Consider the following 25,437-nt stretch of genomic DNA (forward strand, 5'->3'; position numbering starts at 1 on the left):
AGTCGAGTCCTCCTAGGATAGTGTACTGTACTTATGTTATTTCAACAAGATGAACAAACAAACCACTACGCACAAGTATAAATATGCATGCACATGGATGCCTAGACAGAGATCAAATGCGCTTACATGAAGCATGCGATCCAAATACTTCCTTCTAAGCAGGGTTAAAACCATCCATCTTTTTATCATGCATTGGACATATCCCTACCTTTGTTTTAACATAATTTTTTGTGACAGTGCCATGCATCTTTTGACTTGTCAACGCTGTTTTCAGGTCAAACTGGCAAAACTGTCAACACTCGGTTTTGAGAACCAGGCCAAGAACCATCTTGCCCGCCTCGCAAGTCGGAAGGCATGGCGCCTATGTTGACGCGTGCCTGACCTTCGAATATTTTCCCAGGCCACTTAACTTGAACTTGAGATCGTCATACTCCTTGACTTGGCTAACATCGTCTTGATCATCACCACAGCATGTTTTGTTGACGCCAAGCCTCCAGCTTCCCCATCGCCACCGCATGGTACTTTGCAACCAAGTTTTGCTCGCGTTTGACCACTCGTGGTAGTTAATCACCATGTCGCATTCATACATTTACATATCATAGGCCAAGAGACATGTTTTTCCAACACGTACATTTTCTATAACTAAAGCATAGTCATACACACACACACACAACATGTTATGCACACCAAAGCTTTAAACCTCTTGACACATCTGTCGATCATTCGTCACGAGTAGAGTAGACCGAGTCACATTTTTTCTTGATCTCTCATAGTCATGCAGAAACAACACAGGCGCTTGGAAGAAAGCAAATAAAAGGGCCACGTGTTCTAGTGGTTACATGGCCACCGTGCGATGGTTTCATTAGAAATGCGCATGCGAAATGTAGGATTATTGTAGTAGGATTTGTGGGAAATCAGAGCAACGTCGTACGTCTGTCCAATTTGGTCGCTCTCCGATATGTGTTGAATCTCTCCATCCGGCCGGGGTAATGAATAAAATCATTGTTGCACAGTACTGCAGCCGTGCCGTGGGCTGGACCGGGCCGCAGGAAAGCGCAAGGAGGCTGCGGCACTTGGCGCGGCTACAGCTCGACCTCGACGTGACGTAGCTGCCTGCCCACTGCCAACGTCGTCAGAGGTCAGAGACCCGTATGGGTTTGAAAGAGCGCTCGATCGAGTAGCTACACGGTCTCCAAGGTTGGAGTTGATGCTCCGATCCCTTTCCCGATGATACGGCGTGACTGTATCGGAGGGCGTGTGGGATACGAACCAGCATAGATGGGTCGTATACTAGCATAAATACGCGCTCAGTTCAGGCGGTGCGGCAAAGGAAACCTCAACCTACTAGCTGCTGAAGAAGATCAGATACCGGCCGGCCATGGATCGCCCTCTGGAGCGAGCTACCCCGGCGACTGTCATGGTCGCCTTGCTGTTCCTGCTAGCTTGCCACGGTTCGTGAGGCGTCCTTGTTGCTCTCGTGCCATTTCCATTCATGATGCTAATAATCTCTCTCGATCTGTTGGTTGCATATGATGGCTAACCAAACAAAGCTACTTGCATTGCTGACCAACGGTCACCAGCTGGAGTCATTTCCGGCGGCGAGCCTCCACATTCCTCGGCGGCGGTGAAGCATCGTGAGATGGTTCAAGCCCGCAAGATACTCAACAGCAATGCGACCAGTAAGAACGAACTCTGCTGCCGATCTAGTTCGCCAAACATCAGGGTAGTGTTCCACTCACCACTGCTTCGTGTGCGCATGTGTGTTGATCGATCGACCAGCCGGAGGCGACCCGCGCGGCGTTGCTGCTGCCACGGTACACTACACGGCGGAGCGGCCGGCCACCACGGCGCTGGGTGACTGCTCGGAGGAGGTCGTGCAGGTGTCCCAGGTCGATGCAGGCCTGCTGCCGAACGGCATCCCCTCCTACAGCGTGACCATCACCAACACGTGCCTTGACTGCACGGTGCGCGACGTCCACGTCTCCTGCGGCGAGTTCGCCTCCACGGAGCTCGTCGACCCTAGCAGCTTTCAACGCCTTGCGTACGGGGACTGCCTCGTCAGGGACGGCGGGCCTATTGGCCCCGGCGAGACGGTCTCATTCGAGTACTCCAATTCCTTGATTTACAGCATGGATGTAGCGTCGGTCTCATGTGGCGATATTTAGGCTCTGCGTTGTGGTGTGTTAGTGTGTGTATGTCTTGGCAACACCATCTTTCTTAGTTTGGTGTTGGCAAATAAAAGTATCAGTGTAGTCTATTAGTTCTTTTCAGTAACGCCTTTGGGTTTGTTAAGAACTTGGATGATGAACTGTGTGAGATTGGTTTTGATTACCCTTAGCGAAGTGACTCAAATCACAAGCTCAACTAGTTTCCTCGCGAGCGTTTCCCAAGTGGCTTGGTTATTTGTTATTTGAACTCTGGAGGTCTTGTTTCATGACAAATTTATAGTTGACCTTTAATTTACATTTCACATACAAATAAAGTACATGACGGTTGATGTGCAATCAACGGAATCATGTAGGTAAGAATTCGAATGAGTAGGTGAACCCATGCATGCGTATCCTGCTGTTAGCGGTTTTGCTTGACTACAACTGTACTTCTAAGTGATGGTTAATATTGGTGTTAAAATTTATTAGCCTAGGCTTTGGTAATTTGCATTGGGGTTAATTGCGGTGCATGTTGCCCAAGTTACAAGGAGATCGAGTAAAATGCATGTCATTTGTGCGACGTGAGTAATCGACGTCTTATACTTTATGCACTTTTACGTTAGACACAGCTAACGCATGAACAAAAAGTGAAAAAAATGCATATGCTCAAGTGAAAATTCAGATCTAGGAAACCAAAGAAAACCAATGTCAACTTGCAAATTAGCCCCTAGATCTACGATTTAATTGCGCAAAGGTCCCTGGATTTCTCCCATAACCCCCTATCTTTTCTCTTTCTTCTCCACTCAACTCCCTCACGCACAGATAGACAGCCACGGTACAGAACCGAACCAAAGCCGGCCATGGCCTTGGGCCGAAGGTGGGGGAAAGAGAAGAGGCAGCTTACGGAGGGAGAGGGGCGGCACATGGGGTGAAGGAGGGGCTCACCGTGGACGGGGTCGCCCGGCGAGGAAGGGAGCCCGGGAAGCGGCAAAACGGATGCGCTACGTCGAGGGGAAGGTGTGGCTGCAAGGAATCGAGCCGGGAGCTCACCACGGCGATGAATTTGGCCGGTGAAGATGGGGATTTTGGAGCTTTGGGGGTGCTGTAATGGTGGGAGGAGGTGGTGCGGTTTGGGGGAGGCCGGTGCTGCTTATATAGCCGGGGCGAGGCGAGGATAAGAACGGGTGGAGTGACATACCCCTGAGCGCAGCCATTGGAGGGGAGGGGAGCTCCGGTGGGCACCGACCATGTGGCGGCCATGGCGGGTGCACGGAAGCTCGCCCAATGGAGCGCGAGGAGTGGCGTGGGGAGGAAGGGAGAGCACATGGGAGATGCTTGAGGGACCTATGGGTGGAGAGGGGCCTGCTGGTGCGGTCAGAGGTGCCCAATGGCCATCCTCGGCATCTGTGCTGACCAAGGGGAGGCGTGCAGGTGGCGTGAGGTGTTGGAGGAAGGAGATGACGAGTGGGCCCGCGACATTTTTCACTATTAAATGTTTCCCTTGTTTGACATAGCTATAGGTGTTCAAAAATTACCCAAAAATACTCGTTGAAAAGATAAAATCATCAAGAATCCAACACAATAGGAATAAACTCCAAAGCTATTATGGTTTGCACACAATTGACAAAACAAAATAGCTAAAATTGAACTTTAAATGAATTTTTAACCTAAGCAAACATCTCTAAAAAATTTTGTAAAAATATTTTAAAATCATTAAATGGTGTCTAATATTTGAATAAAATATTTGGGGTACAGTTGTGTGGCAAATTTGGGATTTATTCACAATTTGAATTTTTTAACAATAAACAGTAATTGTGTAAATTTAACAATGCATAACTTCTACTCGATTTTTAACATATTATCCTCAAAATTAGAAAGAGTGCTAATAACAAAAGTTATTTTTTTAAAAAATTTCTACAACTTTATATTGACCAAAATTTGAGTTGTTATATGAAATTTGATTTTCCACTGTTACCCCTTTTTAGTGCTTTGGAGGCATTTTCCAACACTTAGGGAATTTGAATGACTTTTGAGTTTGGCACTTTGCAATTTGGTTTGTTTCTAGTTTTTCCCTTAATTTCTCTTATTTTTACCCTTTGACTCTCGTCTCGCCCCTTTTTGAATTTGCATTCCCCTTCCGGGGTGTTTTCAACACTCGGACAATTAAAGCGCATCAGAATTTGACAAGTGGCAATTTTGAGTTTAGGGGTGATTTGTTTGATTAAACACTTTTGATTATTATTGCTTGGCTTGGTAATACTAGGGATGTTACAATGGCATTCGCCAGAGCAATTTCCCCATCAAGATCAAAGGTTGAGCTCGAGTTGGTGGAGGAAAGAGGCCTTTGCTAGGCATGGTGGTGAGCCGAGGTTTCTGGTGTGGATCTTGGTGGACTTGATGGAGGTGAGAGTGGAGTGACTTCTCTCATTGAAAGATTGGGATTCAACCCCAACGGGTTCACATCAGTTTGATTCTTCACTTTATCAACTTCTATCCCTATCTCTGAGATGATATGCCCTAGCACTATTCCTTGCTTCACTATAATGTGGTACTTCTCCCAGTTTAGGACTAGATCAACTTCTCCATATCATTTAAGAACTTTACCGAGATTCTCCAAGCAATTATAGAAACTAGTGCCATGTACTGAGAAGTCATCCATAAATACCTCCATAATATTTTTAATAAAATCCGAAAATATAGCCATCATGCAGTGTCGAAATGATGTGGGCACATTGCATAGACCAAAAGGCATTATTCTATAATTGATCACCTTTCTTCAGTGTGGAATTAGCTCATTCTTCTCATTTGTCACAACAGTCAATCCTCCTTTCTTCACCACGCAATGCACTGGGCTCACCCATTCACTGTGTGGTACTGGATAGATTATTCCAGCATTAAGCAATTTGATCACCTCCTTCTTTACTACATTGCGCATAGCATGGCTCAATTTTCTCTGGTTCTCCACAACTGGTTTGTATTGATCTTCTAATTGTATTCGATGAGTGCAGAAGGCTAGATTGATTCCTTCCAAGTCTTTGATCGTATATCCAATCACTTTCTGATGTTTTCTTAATAAATTCAGTAGCTTCTCAATTTCTTCCTTGCTCAACTTGTCGCTAACAATGACTAGATACGTCTTGTTGTTCCCCAAATATTCATATTTTAATCCCTTGGGTAATGGCTTCTGCTCAACATCTGGTGCTTCGGGCTCTTGCTGCTCTAAATCTCTAATGTCTTCAAATTTTTCTGCTTTCGAAGTTTCATATTGCAGTGATAATGCTTCGGTTACTTCTCCCAGCTCATCATCTTCACCATCCTCATTGTTTTCCATCGCTCTTAGTAGAGGATCCCTGAAATTTTCAGCAAAGTATACACTCTCTACTTCCTCATTATCAGAAAGTAGAGGCAGGATTTGTCGAGAAGCACGCAGAAAATTACAAGTGTATTTAGCACCATTAAGATTAATCATTACTTTGCCCTTCCCAGCATCAAGCACAACATTAACCAACTTAAGAAAAGGTCTACCAAGGATAATATCATCATGTTCATCATGGCAAGCATCAATAACAAAGAAGTCGGCTGGTATAACTTTTCCCGAGATAGTAATATCTAGATCTCTAAGCACACCTAGAGGTTTGGTTGTTCTACCATCTCCCATGATTAAATTTATCGGGGTTAGAGCAAACTGTAAAGTTTTATTATAAAGCTCATGATAAAGTTTTGAAGACATAACACTTACATGTGCTCCAATATCGCAAAACACTTTGTAGACAATCTCTCCATTAATCATGCAATTGGTATGTGGTGTAGGCAAAGATTCTCCTTCATCTTGATCAGCCCCAATCGCATATACTTTTCCCAGTCTAGCAAATGGTGATGCCTCCGGCTTCACTCCCATGATTCTCTTCACCTTGGTGACATAGTCTGGAACTACTTCTTCTTCATTACAGAGTTTTTGAATTATCTCTCCAGTTGTTTCCTTGCAAGGACATAGCTAGTGTTTCTCTCTGGTGGAAAATCTGTCTCAACAGCTCTAGCCGACCCCTTTTGATTTGGATATGGTCTATGCTTATCAAATATTTCACTGAAGTCAATAGAAATCCAATCCATTTGTTCAAACTCCGCAGGGGCTTCGCATTCGCTAGGTTTCGAGCTTCAGATGTTTCTTGTTTGTCATATTTGATGCACCGAGTAGCTGTTGTTGTACGAGAAATCGGCTATTGATAGACACTTGTCCCAGTTCTTGTCATAATGAATGACACAGGCTCGTAGCATATCCTCTAAAATATGATTTACCCTCTCTGTTTGCCCATCTGTCTGAGGGTGGCATGTTGAACTATGGATTAGCTTGGTGCCAAGTGTAGCGTGCAGCTGCTCCTAAAAACGTGCTACAAATTGGGTGCCTCGATCGGAGATGATCATCTTGGGCACTCCATGTAAGGAAACGATACGGTCTAGGTATAGCTCCGCATATGTCTGAGTAGGTTGTTCTTACTGGGAGAAAGTGGGCCATCTTAGTGAGTCTATCCACTATGAGCCATATGGAATCGTGCCTCTGGGAAGTGTTGGGTAACCCAACGATGAAGTCTATGATGATATCTTCCCATTTCCATGAGGGTATGGGTAGTAGTTGAAGTGTACATGCTACCTTCAAGTGGCTTGCTTTCACTCTCTGACATGTATCACATTCTAACACATATTTAGCAATCTCTGGCTTCATCCCAGACCACCAGAAATTTTGTCGGAGGTCGTGGTACATTTTGGTGCTGCCAGGGTGAATAGAGAATTTAGAAAGGTGTGCTTCATCAAAAATCTGCTTCCTAAGATCGGGATTGGCGGGAACAACCAATTGGTCCTCGTACCATACTACTCCCTTCCAATCCTATCGTAAATCCTTGTATTCCTCTGTTGACGCCAGATTTTGACACGTATTTTGAATCGGCGTCAGAGAAGGAAAAGATTGGCCAATGTGGCGGATTAAAAGCTGCAGTTGGGAATCGACCGATTGGTGGTACAGTGTATCGGCCGATTGGCAAATGAAGTTGATAAAGGTCGGCCAATTGGAAGGTTGGGGCAGCTGGGCCAACATGGGCTTAAGGTCATCTTGGAGGAGGGTCCATATGCTCTCAAGTTTGGCACGAACGTCATTAGGGATTGAACTCAGTGCGACTTGGCGTGAGGCAACCTCTTCATCATCAGAAAGTGCAACCGCAAAGGAAAAGAGACTATTGTTGGGGGTGTCTTGCTCCTGAGAAAGAATAAAAAATAAAAATACAGATTAGCTGATGGTAATAGGAAATCGGCCGATTTGGGTGTCAAGTTTTCTTACCTCTTTAAAGAGGATTTCTTCTGCTTGCGCCGGTGGGAGTGCTACCCTCGTCTTGGGAACTGACGCGGCTGGTTCATCGGAGGAAGAGGATTCAACGATTATCGGTGCCGTGCTCAGGCCAGGTTCCCTGAAAAGATCAAGAAATGGATCTCTATAAGTATGAGGCAAATGATTAAGTCTAATCATATATAATGACTGCCATACATCGGTGAGTCGCCCGGCCGATGGTTGTTGGAAAGGTACAATCGATGTGCCCAGGGTAGCCTGCATCAAAATCGGTTAGCTTTTGGTTAAGTGTTAAGAAAATTGAGTTAAACAAAGACTCTCTACCTCAGTGGGAGGTATTGCTGGCGTCCCGGTCTCTACCTGGAATGTAGCCGATTGCTGCGAAGATTGCACTGGGGCGATGTGCACAGCCTAACAGAAAGAAGAAGTTAATACCGACAGAATACTTAAAAGAACGCGCGGTATACGAAGGTACCTGAACGGCTTCTACCAACAATGATGCAGCAGCTGCTCCAGCCTTTATAGCAGCCTGGGGGTCGACTTCTTCGATAATCGGCAGAGTCGACGCAGCTAGAGATTCAGCCGATGCCGCCGCCGACTGATCGGCCGATTCTACACGGGCGCGCACCCGACGGCTCGTCTTCTTTGAGGAGGTTATCTTTAGCTTCTGCTTCGATCGGTCGGTGGTGATGTCTTCGACGGTTGGGGCATGATAGCCGATAAGTGGGAATAATGTATATGGATAGCGATTTTCTATCGGCCTACCACTTCGGCTGCGTGTTGGAGGAAGTTGACTTTTGAACTGTAAAAGGAAATAAAAGTTAGAAATAAATTCATAATATAAAAGGAATGACATTGAAATCGGCTGAAAAGGGAGCAGTACCACTACGTTCGGGTCGATGTTGTCAGGATCTAGATCATTGCAATATGTTGCGGGGGATACACAGAAGAGGTGCTGCTTCCACTCTCCACACCATAATTTAAATTGCTGGACAGCAAAAGGAGCCACCACCCAATTGTTCAGATCAATGGTACTGGAATCTGGCACTAAACTGCACAGCCGATTATAATCAAGTCACTTGTGAGCTCATCCCGGAATTTTGCGCGGCCGGCAAAGTAAACCTGAATCGACAACTGACCAATGCCGAATTGCTGTGTTGTAACTGATGGGTTATAAAACTCATAAGTTGGGGAGTCCTTCCCGGAGAAGAAGTTCGCTGGTAAGATCCCTGGTTTGATCAAGGCGTCTATGAGATCATTGTCAAAGGAATTGGACGTCGAGTCATAGAAAAAGGGAAGCTCACAGAGTGGTTCTGTTCTTTGGTATGGATACCAACTTGTGGTTTCTTCATTAAAGCCGTTGTAGAAGCATTAGAAATACTCAGTTGTTTGGGTGGTGGTGAACGAGCTGCCAGGAAAGGCCGATGCCGCCTCACAAGAAGAGGTACACCAATGAAGCGTTCTCACATAAGTAGAGACTAAATGTGATAGAAATATCAGTCCCAGGAGGCTGATAACACATTTATTCGACAGATAATTCAGTTACCGTACAACTCCCGAGGCAGTGGGCATGAGAGCCACGCAGCGATAAGAAGTAAATAAACAACAACGGCTAACCAAGCGACTGCCAAAAGATAGCACTCGGGACTACACAACAGCAGCAACATCATCTTGGAAAGGCCAACACCACAGACAACGTTGGATGCGGACACAACCTCTACTCAAGGTCTTCGGCGATGAAATCCGGGTCTTTCTCTGTAGTAATGAAGCAAGGGTGAGTACGAACGTACTCAACAAGTCCAACCCCATCCACGGAGGGGGATACAAGCAAGTATATGCACAGGATATATCAAGGATAGGCTAGGGTTTATTTGCAATAAAGCTAGATTTTCAACACATGCATGGGCTCGTTTTCAAACAAGTTTTCGTAAAGCTTTTCTTTAGTAACCGAAAGATTAAGTGGGGTTGATCCTACCCAATAGGATCCAAGTTTTATCGCTATGGACTCCCCGTCCGCCATAGCTCACGGCACAACTGCCGGACACTTCCAAAATCCAATACACACACACACGTGACATCCATGCCCAAGTGCTAGTTATGTGACCAAGTCATAACTCGTCCAATGCCGTGGACACGGCTACCCGGATAGGTTTTAACTCTGCAGAGGTTGTACACTTTTCCCACAAGTAGGGTACCGCAGCACGATCACCTTAGTGCCGGTGCGGATCCTAACAAAGCCATTACCCACCTTAGTTGAGACTAGCTAGTCCTCACGGAAGCACGCAAGGGGTTCACGGCTCATCCATGAGACCGTAACCGGGACCTAAGTCACCAAGATCTTACTCCTTTTCCATGGGCTCCCGTTGCTCACCAGCACCCCTGAAGACTAACAGTTTAGCTAGTGGGATTTATGCTAAGCCGTTGCCCATACAACGGTCGAGTGGTTGCACGATGGTGGAATTAGGCAAGATGACACATCAACTCGGTCCTTAACCATGACAAGATGGATAGCTCCCGACATTGCTCAACCACTAAGGTACGAGCACAATATTCAGGCATTTCACACAAGAAACACCCATCCATCTCATCTACACATTCCTTGCCTTTGAACCTGAAAACCCATTTTCCCATTTGAACGCACTCACGCATTTATTCTCCAAATAAACCATTGTAATTATGATTGAAGTTGAGCAACGAAATCCTAAGCATGCTAGCAGTAGTTATCATCTAAACAGAGCAAATCATATTTAGAGATAACATAGGACAACAAGGAATGTTCATAACAATGAAGGGGTGGCTATCCAACCATGTCTTGCAATAAAACAATATGCATTTTATAAAACATGCCAATAGGTTGTGTTTGAAAAACTAGGTGTTAAGTATGCATCAAAGGGTGAGATTAGACTTGCCGTCTTCAAAGCCTTCCGGGAGTTTCGGCTCGTGCTGTTGGTCCTCAGGCTCGGGCTCGTGGTCAAACTCCTCCTCGGGCTCCTCCTCGGGTAATCCGCAATCTACGGCACACACAAACGGACACACAAATAAATAAAAGAAAATCGGTTTTTATCCGCTGAGCTCCGAACAGAAAATGCAGACGGAAAATAGGTAGAAGAAATATTTTTGGGAAATTTGGATATGGATCGGCGGAAGTATTCTAGAGGATGACGTGGTAAAATTTGGGGTTAAATGGAGGAAGTTTGGCGCATGAAATGACGAGTTAAACATGAATTAGGGGCTTAAAAAGGAGGGTTAGGACTATTTTGCGATAAACCAGGGACCTTTTCATAATTATTTCTGGAGGTGGAGGGGTTTATCCGAAAGAAGTGCTCGAGAGGGGTGGAAGGGCCTATTTGTAATTTGGTGAAAGTTGGGGGTTAGATCGGAAAGGAGGGGCTTCTTCTTCCTTTCTTTCTGCACCGTATCAGAGGAGGTGGAGGGGAGGGGCGGCCGGCCCGGGGGCGGCGGCCTGGGCTCGCCGGCGGCGAGGGGAAGCGGCGGGGGAGGGTAGAGGAGGCCGTGGAGGCCCCATTTTGCTCCTTACTCTGGGGATTTGGGAAGGGAGGGAGGTGTGGCCGGCAGGAACTTCGGGCAGCGGCGCACGGGCGGTGGCGGCGACGGCGGAAGTTGGCGCAGGTGGCTGGGAGATGGAGTGCGGTGGGTTGTGACGGTGGTGGCTGGGGCGTTGCCCCTTTTTATAGGCTGGCGGTAGGGGACCGGGCGGCCGGCGGGATGGCTTGGCGGCACGGCACCGGTGGCGTGCCGGGGCGGGGAGGTAGTGGCCGACGGCGGTCGGCGTGGCGCGGGGTCGAAGGCGGGGAGGTAGGTGCCGGCGGCGGCGACGTGGAGGTGGGCGTTGGAAGGGGCCGGCGGGCGGCGCGCCGGCGCGCTGGGGCCGGCGAGGTCGGGCCGGAAAGGGGCCGGCGCCGGACGCAGGCACGGGGCCCGAGTCGCGCGGGGGCCAGGGCGGCCAGGCGCCAGAGCAGCCGAGGCGGCCGGGGGAGTAAAAGCCCCGGGGGGGGGTCTGGGTAGGGGGTGGCGTTGGGGTTGACCGGGGGGAGTGGCGCCATGAAGAAGAAGGAAGGAGGAGAGAGAGGAAGGAAGGAAGAAGAAAGAAGAAGAAGAAAGGAAAAAGGAAAAAGAAAAAGAAAAGGGGAGGGGAAAAGGAGAAAGAAAAAGAGGGGGACCGGCGGCGGACAATACGGGCATGGATAAAATGATGGAGGTCGGCTTGGATGCCGGGACGACAAAATCGCCGGGAAGATTTTTGATTTCCGGGAGCTCAGCGGTAGAAAGATTTTAAAAACGATTTTTAACGGGTGATTTTAGGTTGGTGATTTTGCGGATGTTACAACCAACGACGGACTGTAGGATCTTCCTCTGATTCAATGTTTGGGAATGTTTTGGTCTATATCTGCTGTTGGAAGACCTTGCTGATATACAAGTTGAGCCAGAGGGTAATGAACCACCAGGGACCACCTGGATTACCAATTGGCTCTCCGTTTGACAATTTAACAGCAATCTGGTGCATCATGTGGTAGGCCGATCCTAATAGGTGTTTCCCTAGAGGGACGATGGATCCTCTTGCCAGGGCTTCGGCCAGAGCTTGTGTGTTAGAAGAAGGGCCGACTGCTCTGCCACAAAAAAGGTGCTTCTCTAGCCACATCATTAAGAAGGCTGCATATTCTCTCTCTAAAATCGTCCTGGTCCTCATGTTTTTATTGATATACCCCTTCCACCCGCTGATTCCTTTCATCTCGAGCCGATGGGTTGGCTTGATCAGATAATTAAAAGGGGTATCAGGGGAAAAAATGTCGAGACCAGTCAGCATCAAAACATCTGCCAGAGTCGGGGTCATAGGTCCGTGCCCAAAGAGAAACGCATTGAGCGCATCAGACCAGAAATAAGAGGCTGCTATCACCAGGGGTTCATTTTTCTCCATCTGGGATAAGGATAGATTTATGCATTGGCCGATTTTCAATTTGTCCCATTGAACTCTTTTGGAGTTGGCCATTCTTTGATACCATTCTTTCCAGCCGGGAGTTTCGTTCGTCCAAGATTTAAATGTGCCTGCCCACTGGCTCAAATCCATAGGCGATTGCTTAAAAGGGATCCTATGGGTTTCTAGGTTGATCAAGTCAGTCTGGTCTGGGTTCCCCATAGGGCCTAGACAGATAAGACCAGGAGCGTCGGAAAGGCGGATGGTGATTTGCTGTCTGATCGCTTAAAGAAGGTAAAAAAGGAAGAACTAAGAATAGATCTAAAAGATGCATGAGCGGTAAAAAGTAAAGAGGAAGGTTTCAGGTGTTTACCTCCGGAATGAAGCTCATGGTCGCCGTTGGAGTTGCTGGTGAAGCCTCCATTGCTGATGGAGTTGCCGATGGAGCCGCCATTGAGGGGAAAATGAAGCGGGATGTAGATGAAAGGAAAGATCACCGGAGAGGTGAGATTGGAAGCCAAAGGGGTGCTGGGAGGAGGTAGAAGATGATTCGTCGGAGAGGAAGTTACTTGGCTCGTGGAGAAGAAGCGGCAGGGGACGCCAGTATTTAAAGACGGTCCGAGAGAAGGGGTAAAGGTGGGATTTTTACCGCGCCGTCTACACGAATTTCGGAGGAGCGGTTGTCTCAGGCGCCCAGTTCGAAAAGATTGCAATCATCAAGTAGAAGACCACGAAACAGAAGGAGATTTTTGCCACGTTTGTTTCGGAGAAGAGATTAAAAAAGAATTTCGAAGCAAAAGTGATGTTTTACTCCGAAACTGGGGGGCATGTGTTGACGCTAGATTTTGACACGTATTTTGAATCGGCGTCAGAGAAGGAAAAGATTGGCCGATGCGGCGGATTAAAAGCTGCAGTTGTGAATCGGCCGATTGGTGCTACAGTGTATCGGCCGATTGGCAAATGAAGTTGATAAAGGTTGGCCGATTGGAAGGTTGGGGCAGTTGGGCCAACATGGGCTTAAGGTGGGCTAGAAAAGAACATAAAGAGAGATTGGCCCATGGGGGTATGATAACCAACTCCGATACAAGTTGTGTTTGTAAATATTTCTTTTCGTTTAAGATTAGAGATAGATCCTAGTCGGTTAGGAAATCAGTTGTAACAGGCTGTAAATAGCCATCTCTAGAGATTTGTAAAACAACACATCAATCAATACAAACAACTTATTTTTTCATCGTACTTTACTTTCAAGTCGGCGACTTCGCCAATACATCTTTTTCTTTCACGAGTTCGTACAAGTTGGTAGGGCTGCATCGACACGATCTCCGGCCGATTCTGTAAGTTTCGTTTATCGAGTAATATCTAAGCTTTAACTTTGGGCGCATCGCTATTTTTTCGTTTAGATTTATTCACAAGTTATCGATATTAACTAGAATTATAACTTTTATCTATTATTTTAGTTTTTATCACCAGTTATCCAGCTTGAGATTTGAACTATCGGCTTTATTACTTTTCTTCTTATTCATCGTCATATAGCCGATTAGATCTATTTCAAGTGTTGCATTTGTGGCATTGTTTAGCCTACTCTGGTAGTTTCTTTGCAATCGCTACGCGATTATCGGCTGTTCTATAGCCGGTCATCCTCATAGCAAATCGGCCGATTCGCTGATACGCTTTTCGAGATAGATCGGAATTTTAGCCGATTGAAACCCCTGGAATTTAATACGTTTCTTTCCTTGTCAATTAACAGGTCAGATTGATTGGCACGCCGCGCGAACCGCACCAGGGCGATCACCCGAACAGGAGTTAAGCAGATTCCCCCGGATCGTGTGTCCGACGCTGAAGGTCATCGGCCGATTTTTAGCACCAACACCCTCATCTTTCTGTGCCAACTTCTTCTTGATGAGCTTTATCTCCTTGTCCTCCAACCGTGCCAAGATGATTTGGTCATCCAAGGTGGGTTCGATAGCTATGTGGGTCAATGTGCCGTGAGGAATAATCTCTAAATTCAGCTTCCTCATTTCGGAACACAAAGTTTCTGCAAAATTCTTTGCGGATTTCTTTTCTAAAAATTCCGGCAAGCTTATGTTCTTGATTTTCTTACTTTTGTGCTCCAAATTGATAACTATCCCATTCTCTGTATATGGCTGCTCCTTTGCTGATCTTCTGTAACAATTGAGCGGCCTCCCTGAGTGTTTTCTCCATAAGATCTGCTCCTACACATATTTGAACAAACTCCAGGTATTTTTGAGTTAGTGAAAAATAGAATGTATGCAACGACGCATCACCTGAGAATCCAAGCTTAGGTCCTTGTTCGAGTAGTCTGTTAAATCTATTTCAAGCTTGATTTATTCCTTCATCTTTTCCTTGCACGAACATGATTACTTCCTTCTGAAGGTTTTGAACTTTGCTCATCGAGAAAAATCTCCCATAGAACTTTGTCATTAGTGTCTCCCAGTTCCCCTTCACATCAAAAGAAATTTCTGCATACCATCATTTTGCTTCACCTGCAAGTAAAAACGGGAACAGATTCCACCTGAACCAAGCTGGTGGAATTCCTTCTTGTAGTAGTGTGTTGCAAAGTATCATGAATCGCTCAATGTGTCTGTATGAATTATCAGTCTGCACTCCTTGGAAAGGATTGCTCTTAGCCATGTCGATTATTCATTTATTCAGATCGTACTCCTTGGCTAAGGGCACTGAGTCGGATTTCTGCATGTTGAATTGATTGGTTAATGGAATTGCATAGTTCCTCAGCGACTTTTCTCCTTCCTCCTTGTAGTGATTGATCAGAGCCATCTAGACAACATAAACAAAATAAAGATTTTCTTTTCTAGCGAAAAATTTAGATGTTAGAGGTTAACAAAAATTAATACAAAGTTAAACGTAGCAAAACTGACTTGTTCCTCGGCAACGGCACTAGAAAGGCTTGTTGACGGCAGTTAGCACGCCAAATTGTGAATCGCAAGCGCACATATCAGTTATAGCTGTTCCCTTAGAGATTCCCCTAAGATTTATCAATTAATAAGGAATTTGCACGCTTAACTAAGCACTAATCGATGTAACCGAAAGCTCTTTGAATAGGATATGATTATGCTAATAAAAGAACTAAGCAATATAGATTAGGATGGATAGAGAGTAAAGGTTGTGAACAAGATAGGTTAAACGCTTATCCTAAGGATCTAGGATCACTTGTAGATACAATCGCCATGCATGAACGAATTAGATCTAGGTGTTATCGTGAGTGGTTGTGAACCATACCCGACACTTTCCCACTCGCAATACTGTCACTACAAAGGGGTGCTCAACTATCGGAACATAAGAACACGTCAAGATGATTATTCTAGGTAAGCAAATAAGCAACCCAAAGTAGCGCTGGCTAGCCTTTACATGAAAGAGTATCATCAAGATATGATTGATAACAAAAATAGATCTCGACCAAAGGTTTGGTGATTACAAATCAAGGTCTCCATACAACCCGGAGGACAAAAAATAGAGGTATTACACCATGATCTTACACATGTTGACAAATTTTGGGGTAAAGGACGCCCTCCAGATCAACTGAACTGAAGATGACGATGAACGGGGGCAGGGGAGACCCATGCCAATCGGCCTGGACACCTCTGAGCCGATCGGCTGGGGGTTTTCTCCTCCCCTGATGCTCCTTTTCGAGTGGCTTCCTCTGGATCCAATCTTCTCTTCATTTTTCCTACTTGTGGCGGTGGTGGATGGTGTTTGCGTGATGATTTCCTCTTCTCTCCAACTCTCTTTCCTTGAAGTTCATGAGAAGGTATTTATAGTCTCCAATAGGCGGCGGCTCTAGGTCAATGTCGGTGAAAAAATCCTAAAGATGATGGTAGACTTCACTCTGAAGAAATAGGAGGTCGACCGGACCCTAGAATGGGCCAAGCCGATCGGCCTAGAGGGTCCCAGGCCGATCAGCCTGAGCCCTTCCTAGCCCTTCTGGTCCTTTCCTTCCTCGTGCTGGCTTCCCTCGATGACCCATGTCCAAGTATCCATTAAGCTCTTTATATAAACCTTCTTGGTTATATTGTATTTCCTGCCAAAATACAATATGCTCCAAAATACAAAACATATGTAACAATGGGGTTATTTCAGGTGCCAAGTGGCGGATTAGTATAAAAATAAGCATGAAAATACTGGTTAAATAACACTAAAAGTGTATCAATAACGAGCGTCAATAGTAGTAGTGAATTTGTTTTAACTATAGTTCCTGTATGAGAACACTAGTTATTCTTATATTTGTCAAAACAACTAAAATGTTATCGATTGTTAAATATCCATACAACCTACTAAGTGATCGGTGACTTTCTCATTATTGAAGTCTGGGAGTTAGCGGGACATATAGTTAGATGTGTCATGACACACATGTGAAGGGAGGGTAGAATCACGAACTCACCTTCCATGCGTCCCCTTTTATCCCGGTTTAAAGTTGGCCCAGGACAAAAGGGAGCGCGTCACGGTAGGCTGGAATGGAGCGAAGCTTTACTCCCGGTTGGTATTTGCAACCGAGACTAAAGGCTCCCCTTTTTGTCACGGTTGTAATGGCCAAATTCCAGACGTCGGCGGCGCCTCCTTTTGTTCCGGTTGGAGCCTCCAACCAGGACAAAAGCGCCACCCTTTTGTCTCGATTGAAGTTACCAACTGGGACAAAAAGTTTACTCTCGGTTGGTAATTCCAACCGGGATAAAAGGGTCGTGCTTTTGTCCTGGTTGGTGGAGCTTCCGTCAGCTTCGGCTCCGGCACTGTAGCTCCACTGTAGCACGGAGAAGCTAAAAAGTACCAGCTCCACCGATTTCTCTTCGTTCCCAGTTTATTTTGACCCTAGATTAGCAAACGGCTCTTTCTATGGTTCCTGAAAAATATCGCTACAAGGATGCGTCAGGTGGAGTCGGAAAGAGCTCAGCCAAAGGGGAAGCTAATAACCCGGACTTCCAGAAAAAGAGACGTCCAGCGAGCCCTAGTATGAGGGGGTGTTTGGACACGAGGTACTAAACTTTAGGAAGGTCACATCGGATGTTCGAACGCTAATTAGAAGGACTAAATATGAACTAATTATAAAACTAACTGCAGAACCCCTATACTAATTCACGAGACGAATCTATCAAGCTTAATTGATCCATCATTAGCAAATGGTTAATGTAGCACCACATTGTCAAATCATGGACTAATTAGGCTTAATAGATTCGTCTCGCGAATTAGACTCTATCTGTGCAATTAATTTTATAATTAGACTATATATAATACTTTTAATTAGTAAAATATCCAATGTGACAGGTATTAAAGTTCAGGAGTTAGTTGCCAAACAGGACGTGAGTTGATGCCTCCACGGGTATGGGCCTGCTGGTCGTGTACGGTGTACCTGCACTTCACCTTGGAGTACACTTCTGCGCACGACCTTTGCTGCCGGAGCGAGGAGCCGAAAGAAAAGAAAGAAAGCAACACGCAAACCACGATCCACGGAAATATTCGTAGTAGCATCCGCCGAACATTTGGGAAGAACGGCACCCACGGTCCACGGCTCCTCCGGTGGGTTCGGCGACGGACCCCCAACGCAAACAGTAGAGGAGGCGAGGCCGGGCAGGGCCCCCCACCAAAACCCAAGGGAACGGACGCGGACCAAATGGAAAGTTCACGGTTTCCGCCAACACACGCCGAGTGGACGGGCCCCTTATTCTAGACGCCGTCTCCTCCCAGCACCACCAGCAGACCGTGCGACCCGTTAAAAAACCGCGTCTCGTCTCGCGTCCTTGACCCAACGACCCGAGCCCTTTGCGTTGCGTGCGTCTAAAAATAGCGCCCACAACGTACGCCCGGATCGCGGCGGCAGGGGGCGGGCGCATCGAGTAATTTATCAAGGCGGGCGCGCGGCGCGGGGGCAGATCTCGCCGGCCGGGGCCAGCCATGGGTGCTGCCGGCGCGATCCGGCGGGCGGCGGCGTCGGCGGCCGACCGGGCGTGCGCGGGGGCGCGGGGCTTCCGCCGCGCGCTGGCCCGGTTCGCACCGCGGCCCTCGGCGTTCGTGCCCGCCGCCGACGCGGAGGCCACCGCGGTGCGCGCCGTGCGCAACCTCCGCACCTTCCGCTTCCACTACGCCTTCCTGCAGTGGGCGCTCCTGCTCGCCTCCCTCGTGCCGCGCCACCGGGCCTCGGTCGTCTTCCTCATGGCGGCCTCCAAGGGCCTCCTCGTCTACGGGGGGCTCCTCAAGGCGTTCCCCAACTCGGCGCTGCTCCGGAGGCTCCTCGACAGCCGCCTCGTCGCCGCGGTCTTCGTCGCGCTCGTCCTCGCCGACATCGTCGCCGCGGGCGCCGTCGCCAACCTCCTCGCCGCGCTCGCAGCGGGCGTCCCGATCATCGTCCTCCACGCGTCCTTCCGCGTCCGCGACGACCTCGAGGGGGCCTCCCCCGAAGCCGCGGCGGAGAACGGCAAGGAGGACGAGGCGTCGGCGGTCGTGGAGAAGAAGGAGGACGGCGACGTCGAGGCGGGGCCCACGCGGCGGTCCATGGCGGCGGCACCAAGATCGCCCAAATGAGGAATTACTAGTAACTAGTAAAAACCATACATTTTCATAGATTAATTACGGCTCCCGTTGTCTTGGAATATAGGAACAAATTCGTGGTCAAACCTGCCTTCCTGCATGCTTCTTGATTCATACTGTGAGAGGAGCCTAGGAATTTTTGGGGGAAATTCAATTATTAGAATGTAGTGGTAACTGTGACAGTGAATGTGGAGGTTTAAGGAGACTTATTCATATTCCTTAAGTACTGACATGTCTTTGATCAGACACACATTTACAAGAAATGGCTTACAGAATGCCGAATGCTTCAAGTTACAGTATGCTCCACTGATCGATTCAGTTACTGCCACTTGTTCTAGTATCTCCATTTGATCAAACAGATTATCGTGTTGGGGAGAAATGGGCGCCACTGCTTCGGAACAAAGAGATAAAAAGCCATGGATGAATTCACGGCCGGTGTTGGCTGATTCCCTAGATCTTGGAGACGAGAGGAAGTGACGAAGAAGTGCAGCTCCCTCCAACCCATGCGCGCCCACCTAACAAGCCAACCGACCTGCTGCTGGAAGTGCTCTTTTCACCGACAGCTGCCACGCCAAGCCACCGCAAAAGACAGGTGAAGCCTCGAAAGAGTAAGCAACTCGCCTTCCCCAGTTGTTCACTTCGCCGATGTTGATGCGTTGCCCGTCTCTCTGACTGGGTAGCCTTGCAGGTGAAGGGTTTGCAGTTCGCAAAAGAGACTACTCATTCACACCGGAGATTGAGCAATCACAAGCTGATCCATCAGACGTCATATGCACAGGTCAAGAAAAGGCACACATTCTGTAGATCGTACTCAACAATCTTAAAGCCCTTTCCCCCTCTTCTTAGGAGAGGAAGAATCTCTCTTCAGATAGGCACAGACAGTTAATATTGTTCTAGGGGAAACATCAGCTTCCATTTTAGATGATTATGTCTGATAGGACACTTGCAAGAATGCGTCAGTTTCTAGGATAATGACTGATGAAGGCTTTTGTAAGCAGTTATCGGATCTGCCTGTAATGCAGAAGCTGTATGTACAATGTTCCCAGCACCAACTGCCAGTGGCCTCTTTCGTGCAAAAAATCGCCATCCTCCGGTCCTAGTATCAGGATAGAACGAGGCATCAAAATTGACCTTATAGATCTCTCTGCAGGTTGCGCTTTCCACATGCTTCAGTTTAAAAGGATGAATCTGAAACTGAAAGGAACGGTAAAGGCAAACGAACCAAGCACACCGGCCTGCCCATGAAGGCCCATTACAGCGCCTCGTTTAACCCTCGACTTTTGGCCCACAAGGCCCATCAGTCGAATGAATTCCCCGCCGAGACCGCCGGCAGCGCGACCGGCCTGCGAATTCGGTGGGTCGTTGAGCCCACCCAGTTTCGCGAGCCCTAGGGTTAGCACGCACGACCGACGGCGTGGCTCACGCGTCGGTGTTGGGCCCTATATATGAAGAGAGAGCCGTCGTCTAGGGTTTCCTCCACGGCGCCGACCATACCAGACCAATCCCCCAAACCGAGGAAGAACTAGCGCCCTCTCGCCGTCGCCGCAATGGAGCACACCTTCATCATGATCAAGCCCGACGGCGTCCAGAGGGGCCTCGTAAGCAACGCCTTTTCTTTGTTCTGTTCCATTGATTCGATTCGATTTGGTGATGGGCGCTTCGGTGCTTGAATTTGTACTTGGTAGGGTTAAGTTTAATCAGTTTTTCTTCCCCTTTTTTCTCAGATTGGTGAGATCATCAGCCGCTTTGAGAAGAAGGGCTTCTACCTCAAGGGTAATCTAGCGCCCATCCTTTCATTTAAGCTTGTGTTAGATTCTGGAATCGCCGATAATTTCTTTAAGTGAAAAATTTGAAGCTTATAACTGAAGCATGTGGCTTTGTACTGAAATTTTACTGTTTGGGTACAAATCAGTTGTTACTTTACCTAAATCTGTGATAAAATTAGATTGTTGGTTTAGCGTAATTAAGTGTTTTTTATCTGACGACTTTTTGTAAGTAATGTTTGCCTGCTGAATTGCTGTTCTGTTATCTGAATGCAGCCTTAAAGCTTGTGAACGTGGAGAGGTGCTTCGCTGAGAAGCACTACTCTGATCTGTCCGCCAAGCCCTTCTTCCAGGGCCTTGTGGACTACATCATCTCTGGCCCTGTGGTTGCCATGGTCTGGGAGGGCAAGAGCGTTGTCACAACTGGCCGCAAGATCATCGGTGCCACCAACCCCCTGGCTTCCGAGCCTGGCACCATCCGTGGTGACTTTGCTGTCGACATTGGCAGGTCAGATCTCAATCTGATTTCTATCTCTGGTTTCTAGTCACCATTATGCATCTCTGTGGTGCAATTATTATGCTTGGTTGCTTGTGCTGTTTGTAAGTGTTACAAATACTCTCTCCGTTCCAAATTGTAGGTTATTCCAACTTTCTTGGAGCGTTAAACTATTTTATGTTTGACCAAAATTATAGAGATGATTACAAAGATTTATGGCACCGAATAGATATACTATGAAAATATATTTAATGAAGAATCTAATAGTACTTATTTGGTATAATAAATGGTAATACTTTATTGTATAAATTTGGTCAAACTTGAGATGCTTTGACTTTCCAAGAAAGTTGGAATGACTTACAATTTGGATTGGAATGGAGAGAGTAGCTGCGAAATTCAATAGGAGCTGCCATATCATGTAAATAATGCTCACTGTGAGATCCTTCATAGTACTGTAATATCCTGAAATTGCTCTATTTCATAGTTATGCTAAAATGTTTTGCCAGACTTGTTAAGCTATTGGATTTGTCAAGAGAAACAGTTGTTTGTTTTGTGTAGTCAAGTTAGATAAGATCTGTATAGATTTGAGAAAGTATTTAGCATGGTGGGCTCCCAGATTGTTAGTTCGGTTCTAGCTTGGGGCATTGAAATCATATCTGAGGCCGTCTCATGATTGCAACAGGTACTTCCAACTGTCTTAATGTTTGCATCATGACATGTTGCATCCAACTCATGGGGCCATCTGGTAAAGCGAGTGGCATCTGGTCTCCTGAGTTTACATTTGTTCTGAATCTGATGTGGAGTCCACAAAAACTTTAGACATCAATAGATTCATGTGATGTACTTTCTTGATGAAATGTGGGGGCTTGACTCTGATATCCATTTAACCTTGTATTAGCGATGAATAGTTGTGGGTACTGTATCTGGTTCTGGTTAGTTGTATGAGGGTGCAGGTATGTCAATGGAAATGAAGATAATATTTTTAAGGACAGATTGCATGCATTGATCCTTGTTTTATTGACCAATTTATGCACTATATTAATTGAATTAGTCCTCAAGACCCAATTAGCAAATGTAGTGTCAGATCTTTTGGATTATTATGTTTGTTGTCTCTAATTTACTATGGTGCTGAATTCTAATAAAACGTCACTTTGTGCTATCCAGGAATGTCATTCATGGAAGTGACAGCATTGAGAGTGCTACCAAGGAGATTGCCCTGTGGTTCCCCGAGGGCCTCGCCAACTGGCAGAGCAGCCAGCACCCCTGGATCTATGAGAAGTAAACCGTGTCGCTTCACTCCAAACCTCAAGAGCCTGAGAGCGTGGCACCAGCCCTACTTTAGTAATATTTAGAGTTCCAGGAAATTATTATCTGTATCGTTGAACCGTATTTTCATGAACCGAATTTCCTTCCTTGGCTCGCATGCTATGCATGCTTGACGTTTTGTTTATGGTATTTGATATGGTTTTGCTTTTATATGAGCTACTGCCAACGTTGTTTATTGAATGTTGCACGTCGCGTGGCTGCCGGTTGACGGTTTTTTTAATGAGGGAATTTGCTGAATTGAAGGTGAAACAAATACGGACGCAGTTACCTCCCTCCAGGTTCAGGGAATGTATTTTTCTCTTATATAGACAGCCATCCACTCTAGTAGACATTTTCTTCAAACTTGCTGACATTCATCTCCATCTCTCCATCTCCGACGTTCAAATTGTCGTCCGTGCTGGCAGACATTTTGCTGCGATATATCTCTGGCCTCCATCGTTTCTGCGTTTACAGAATTTGACAAATTTAACAAGGATCTGCTTAAGCTTCCATTGCACTCACATGGACTATGTTCTCAAACCTGACACACGAATCGTTGCAAGTACCATGTATACAGCCGTTCAATGGTAGCAAAGCAACGCTAGGAAAAGCTGTATAACATCTGGCTCTGATGCATCCTTATTCATGCACGATTCGAACCATGCAGCGTAGTGGTCCATTTGCTCATCCGTAGCAGCGGATGGGATCGTTGCAGCCCTTGGCTGCAGACTGCCTGAACCCGAAGCGGCCTCCCTTCTCGAGGTACTGCTGGTGGTACTCTTCTGCCCTGTAGAACCTCTTGGCGGGGAGGATCTCGGTAACAATCGTCCGATTCAGAAGCTTCTGCTGCTTCTCCAGGGATTCTCTCGCCGCCTTCTCCTGCTCCGGGGTGTAGTAGTAGATCCCTGACCTATACTGGGTTCCAACGTCATTGCCCTGCATGCAAGTATGCCGTCAGAAAATTAATTCTTGTCAAACATGTTCAAAAAAATTACTTGACTTGAGATTTCCAATTGTCCAGAGACAAGTTCAAATGCTATATTCAAACAATGTATGGTCGTTCAAATGTTCAGAGATTCAAGTGAATACTTGACAAAAGCTTATCTAGTGCAGAAGTTGGATGGGCTGAAGTGTTAGTACATCATCAACCTATATACTGATCAATGTGTTTCTACGTCACTCTTGGCAAAAACATTTTGGCAACATAAATCAGAACTAGATATTGCAGCTCAATCTCAAGGTCAACCATCAAACTACTCGTTAGCTTAACACAAGAACTAGCAATGGCACTCCCACACTAGTTCATGGTGCGTCGTTTCTTCAAATTATATAAGGGCTGCTGTAACTTTGCAATCAACTAGTATAATAATAACATAACTGGGCTCAAGGGAGCCAGAGATGGCTGAGGCTGACCAACAACAACCCCACTTACATGAAGCAGCGCAGGTGGCATGAATATCATTACCCATCCACTGAAACCAACCATGGCAATCTTACTTCTAGAATTCTAGTGCTACACCAGCCATTTTTGGCCGATCAGGATTAGAATTGCAGCTGGCATTTTACACCGAGACACTGCTTCTGCAACAGACAATATCCTTGTTCTTCCTGAGCAAGAACAGGCCACAGCGATCAGAGCTGTCAGAAGCGTCGCTTTGGCCGAGTGGTTAAGGCGTGTGCCTGCTAAGTACATGGGGTTTCCCCGCGAGAGTTCGAATCTCTCAGGCGACGAATATTCGTTTTTAATTTTTTTTTATCTCATTCAGTTTGCAACATAAGCTATCTGTTCTAGACTTCTAGCGCCTCTCTCGAACCAAATTCAGCAGGCGGCCTAATTCAGCAGTTCCCCCTAAAATTTCGTAACTTCGCATCAAAATCCCCTAAATTTTGGTTCCAATCCAGCACCAGAAATCGCTTACCTGGCGATTGGGCGTCGTGGGGTCGTGGCGCGCCCAGAAGACGTCGAGGAGGTCGTCGAACTTGCAGGCGGTGGTGTCGTACTGCACGCGGACGACCTCGTTGTGGTTGGTGGCGCCGGTGCAGACGTCCTCGTAGGTCGGCTCGTGGAGGTTCCCCTGGCTGTATCCCACCTCCGTGCGCGTGACCCCCGGGACGCGCTGGAACGCGAGCTCCACGCCCCAGAAGCAGCCGGCGCCGAACTGCGCGAACTCGTTGCCGGGCGCGGGCTGGTCCTCGTCGGGGCCCTGCGCCAGCGCCGCCGACGCCTCCGACGCGCGCGGGCTGCCGCCCAGCCCGCTCAGGCCCAGCTTACCCAGCCAGCTCATCGCCGGGCCCGGGCGGGTCTTCCTGCGCGGCGCGAGGAAGTGGACTGAGGAAGCGCCGGCGCCGGCGCGGCGGTGGTGGTGGAAGAGGAGGGGGGCGGGGCCGTGGAGGGCGCCGAGGCGGGAGGCGAGGAGGAGAGGGGAGGCGGCGGGTGAGGTGGGGAGCGGAGGCATCGGGGGCGACGGCTTTGTCTTCCTTCCCCTTTTGTGGCGGCGTGGCCCAGAAGCTTCGACGGCTCGGCGCCCTTGGTCGGTTGGTGGTTGGGTTTTTCCTCGTCCCGTCCCTGCTTCCGATTCCTTGCTCGGCGGCCTCACCTCGAACTGCTTGCCCTGCCTTTGCCTTGTTCGGCGATAGACCTCGCTTGTGCTCTGTAGCCTAGGGCTGTGGCCTGTGGGTGTACTAGTGTGGACCCGGGCTCCATACGTGATAATTTCACAGAAATTTTGCACAAATTGCACCCGGTATAGTTCAGTTTTCATCAAAATGACGGAATTCCTGGTGTTTCAAAAAGTGTGCAAACCAACGTGCTGGTTTATCAAACTTGTGATATGCTTTGCGTCATCCTCACCTGTTTGGAGTCGAGAAATAAAAAAAAGATCACATATATTTTTTTAAGAATT

General features: G+C 47.2%; 4 protein-coding genes and 1 non-coding gene across 5 annotated transcripts; 4 read left to right on the forward strand and 1 right to left on the reverse strand.

Annotated features, from left to right (window-relative positions):
* Positions 1 to 1,006: 1,006 nt before the first annotated feature.
* LOC117835594 (TPD1 protein homolog 1B) lies at positions 1,007 to 2,165 on the forward strand. Its single transcript, XM_034714950.2, has 2 exons — positions 1,007 to 1,679; positions 1,780 to 2,165. The coding sequence occupies exons 1-2, from the start codon at positions 1,640 to 1,642 to the stop codon at positions 2,163 to 2,165; spliced, it is 426 nt and encodes a 141-aa protein (XP_034570841.1). The 5' UTR covers positions 1,007 to 1,639.
* A 16,005-nt stretch (positions 2,166 to 18,170) lies between these two features.
* LOC117840904 (uncharacterized) lies at positions 18,171 to 19,264 on the forward strand. The gene has a single exon (XM_034721445.2). It carries the CDS (start codon positions 18,338 to 18,340, stop codon positions 18,962 to 18,964), a length of 627 nt encoding a protein of 208 aa, XP_034577336.1. The 5' UTR covers positions 18,171 to 18,337; the 3' UTR covers positions 18,965 to 19,264.
* A 1,143-nt stretch (positions 19,265 to 20,407) lies between these two features.
* Positions 20,408 to 22,705, forward strand: LOC117840905 (nucleoside diphosphate kinase 1). The gene is made up of 4 exons (XM_034721446.2): positions 20,408 to 20,568; positions 20,695 to 20,743; positions 21,010 to 21,241; positions 22,394 to 22,705. The coding sequence occupies exons 1-4, from the start codon at positions 20,518 to 20,520 to the stop codon at positions 22,509 to 22,511; spliced, it is 450 nt and encodes a 149-aa protein (XP_034577337.1). The 5' UTR covers positions 20,408 to 20,517; the 3' UTR covers positions 22,512 to 22,705.
* A 314-nt stretch (positions 22,706 to 23,019) lies between these two features.
* Positions 23,020 to 25,166, reverse strand: LOC117840903 (peptide methionine sulfoxide reductase A3). Its single transcript, XM_034721444.2, has 2 exons — positions 24,454 to 25,166; positions 23,020 to 23,470 (listed from the first exon to the last, which is right to left on the reverse strand). Exons 1-2 carry the CDS (start codon positions 24,988 to 24,990, stop codon positions 23,219 to 23,221), a joined length of 789 nt encoding a protein of 262 aa, XP_034577335.1. The 5' UTR covers positions 24,991 to 25,166; the 3' UTR covers positions 23,020 to 23,218.
* TRNAS-GCU (transfer RNA serine (anticodon GCU)) lies at positions 24,184 to 24,265 on the forward strand. The gene has a single exon. It is a non-coding gene; the product is annotated as a tRNA-Ser (tRNA).
* Positions 25,167 to 25,437: the final 271 nt, after the last annotated feature.

Source organism: Setaria viridis, chromosome 9, assembly GCF_005286985.2.
Source record: "Setaria viridis chromosome 9, Setaria_viridis_v4.0, whole genome shotgun sequence".
Classification (NCBI taxonomy): Eukaryota; Viridiplantae; Streptophyta; class Magnoliopsida; order Poales; family Poaceae; genus Setaria; species Setaria viridis.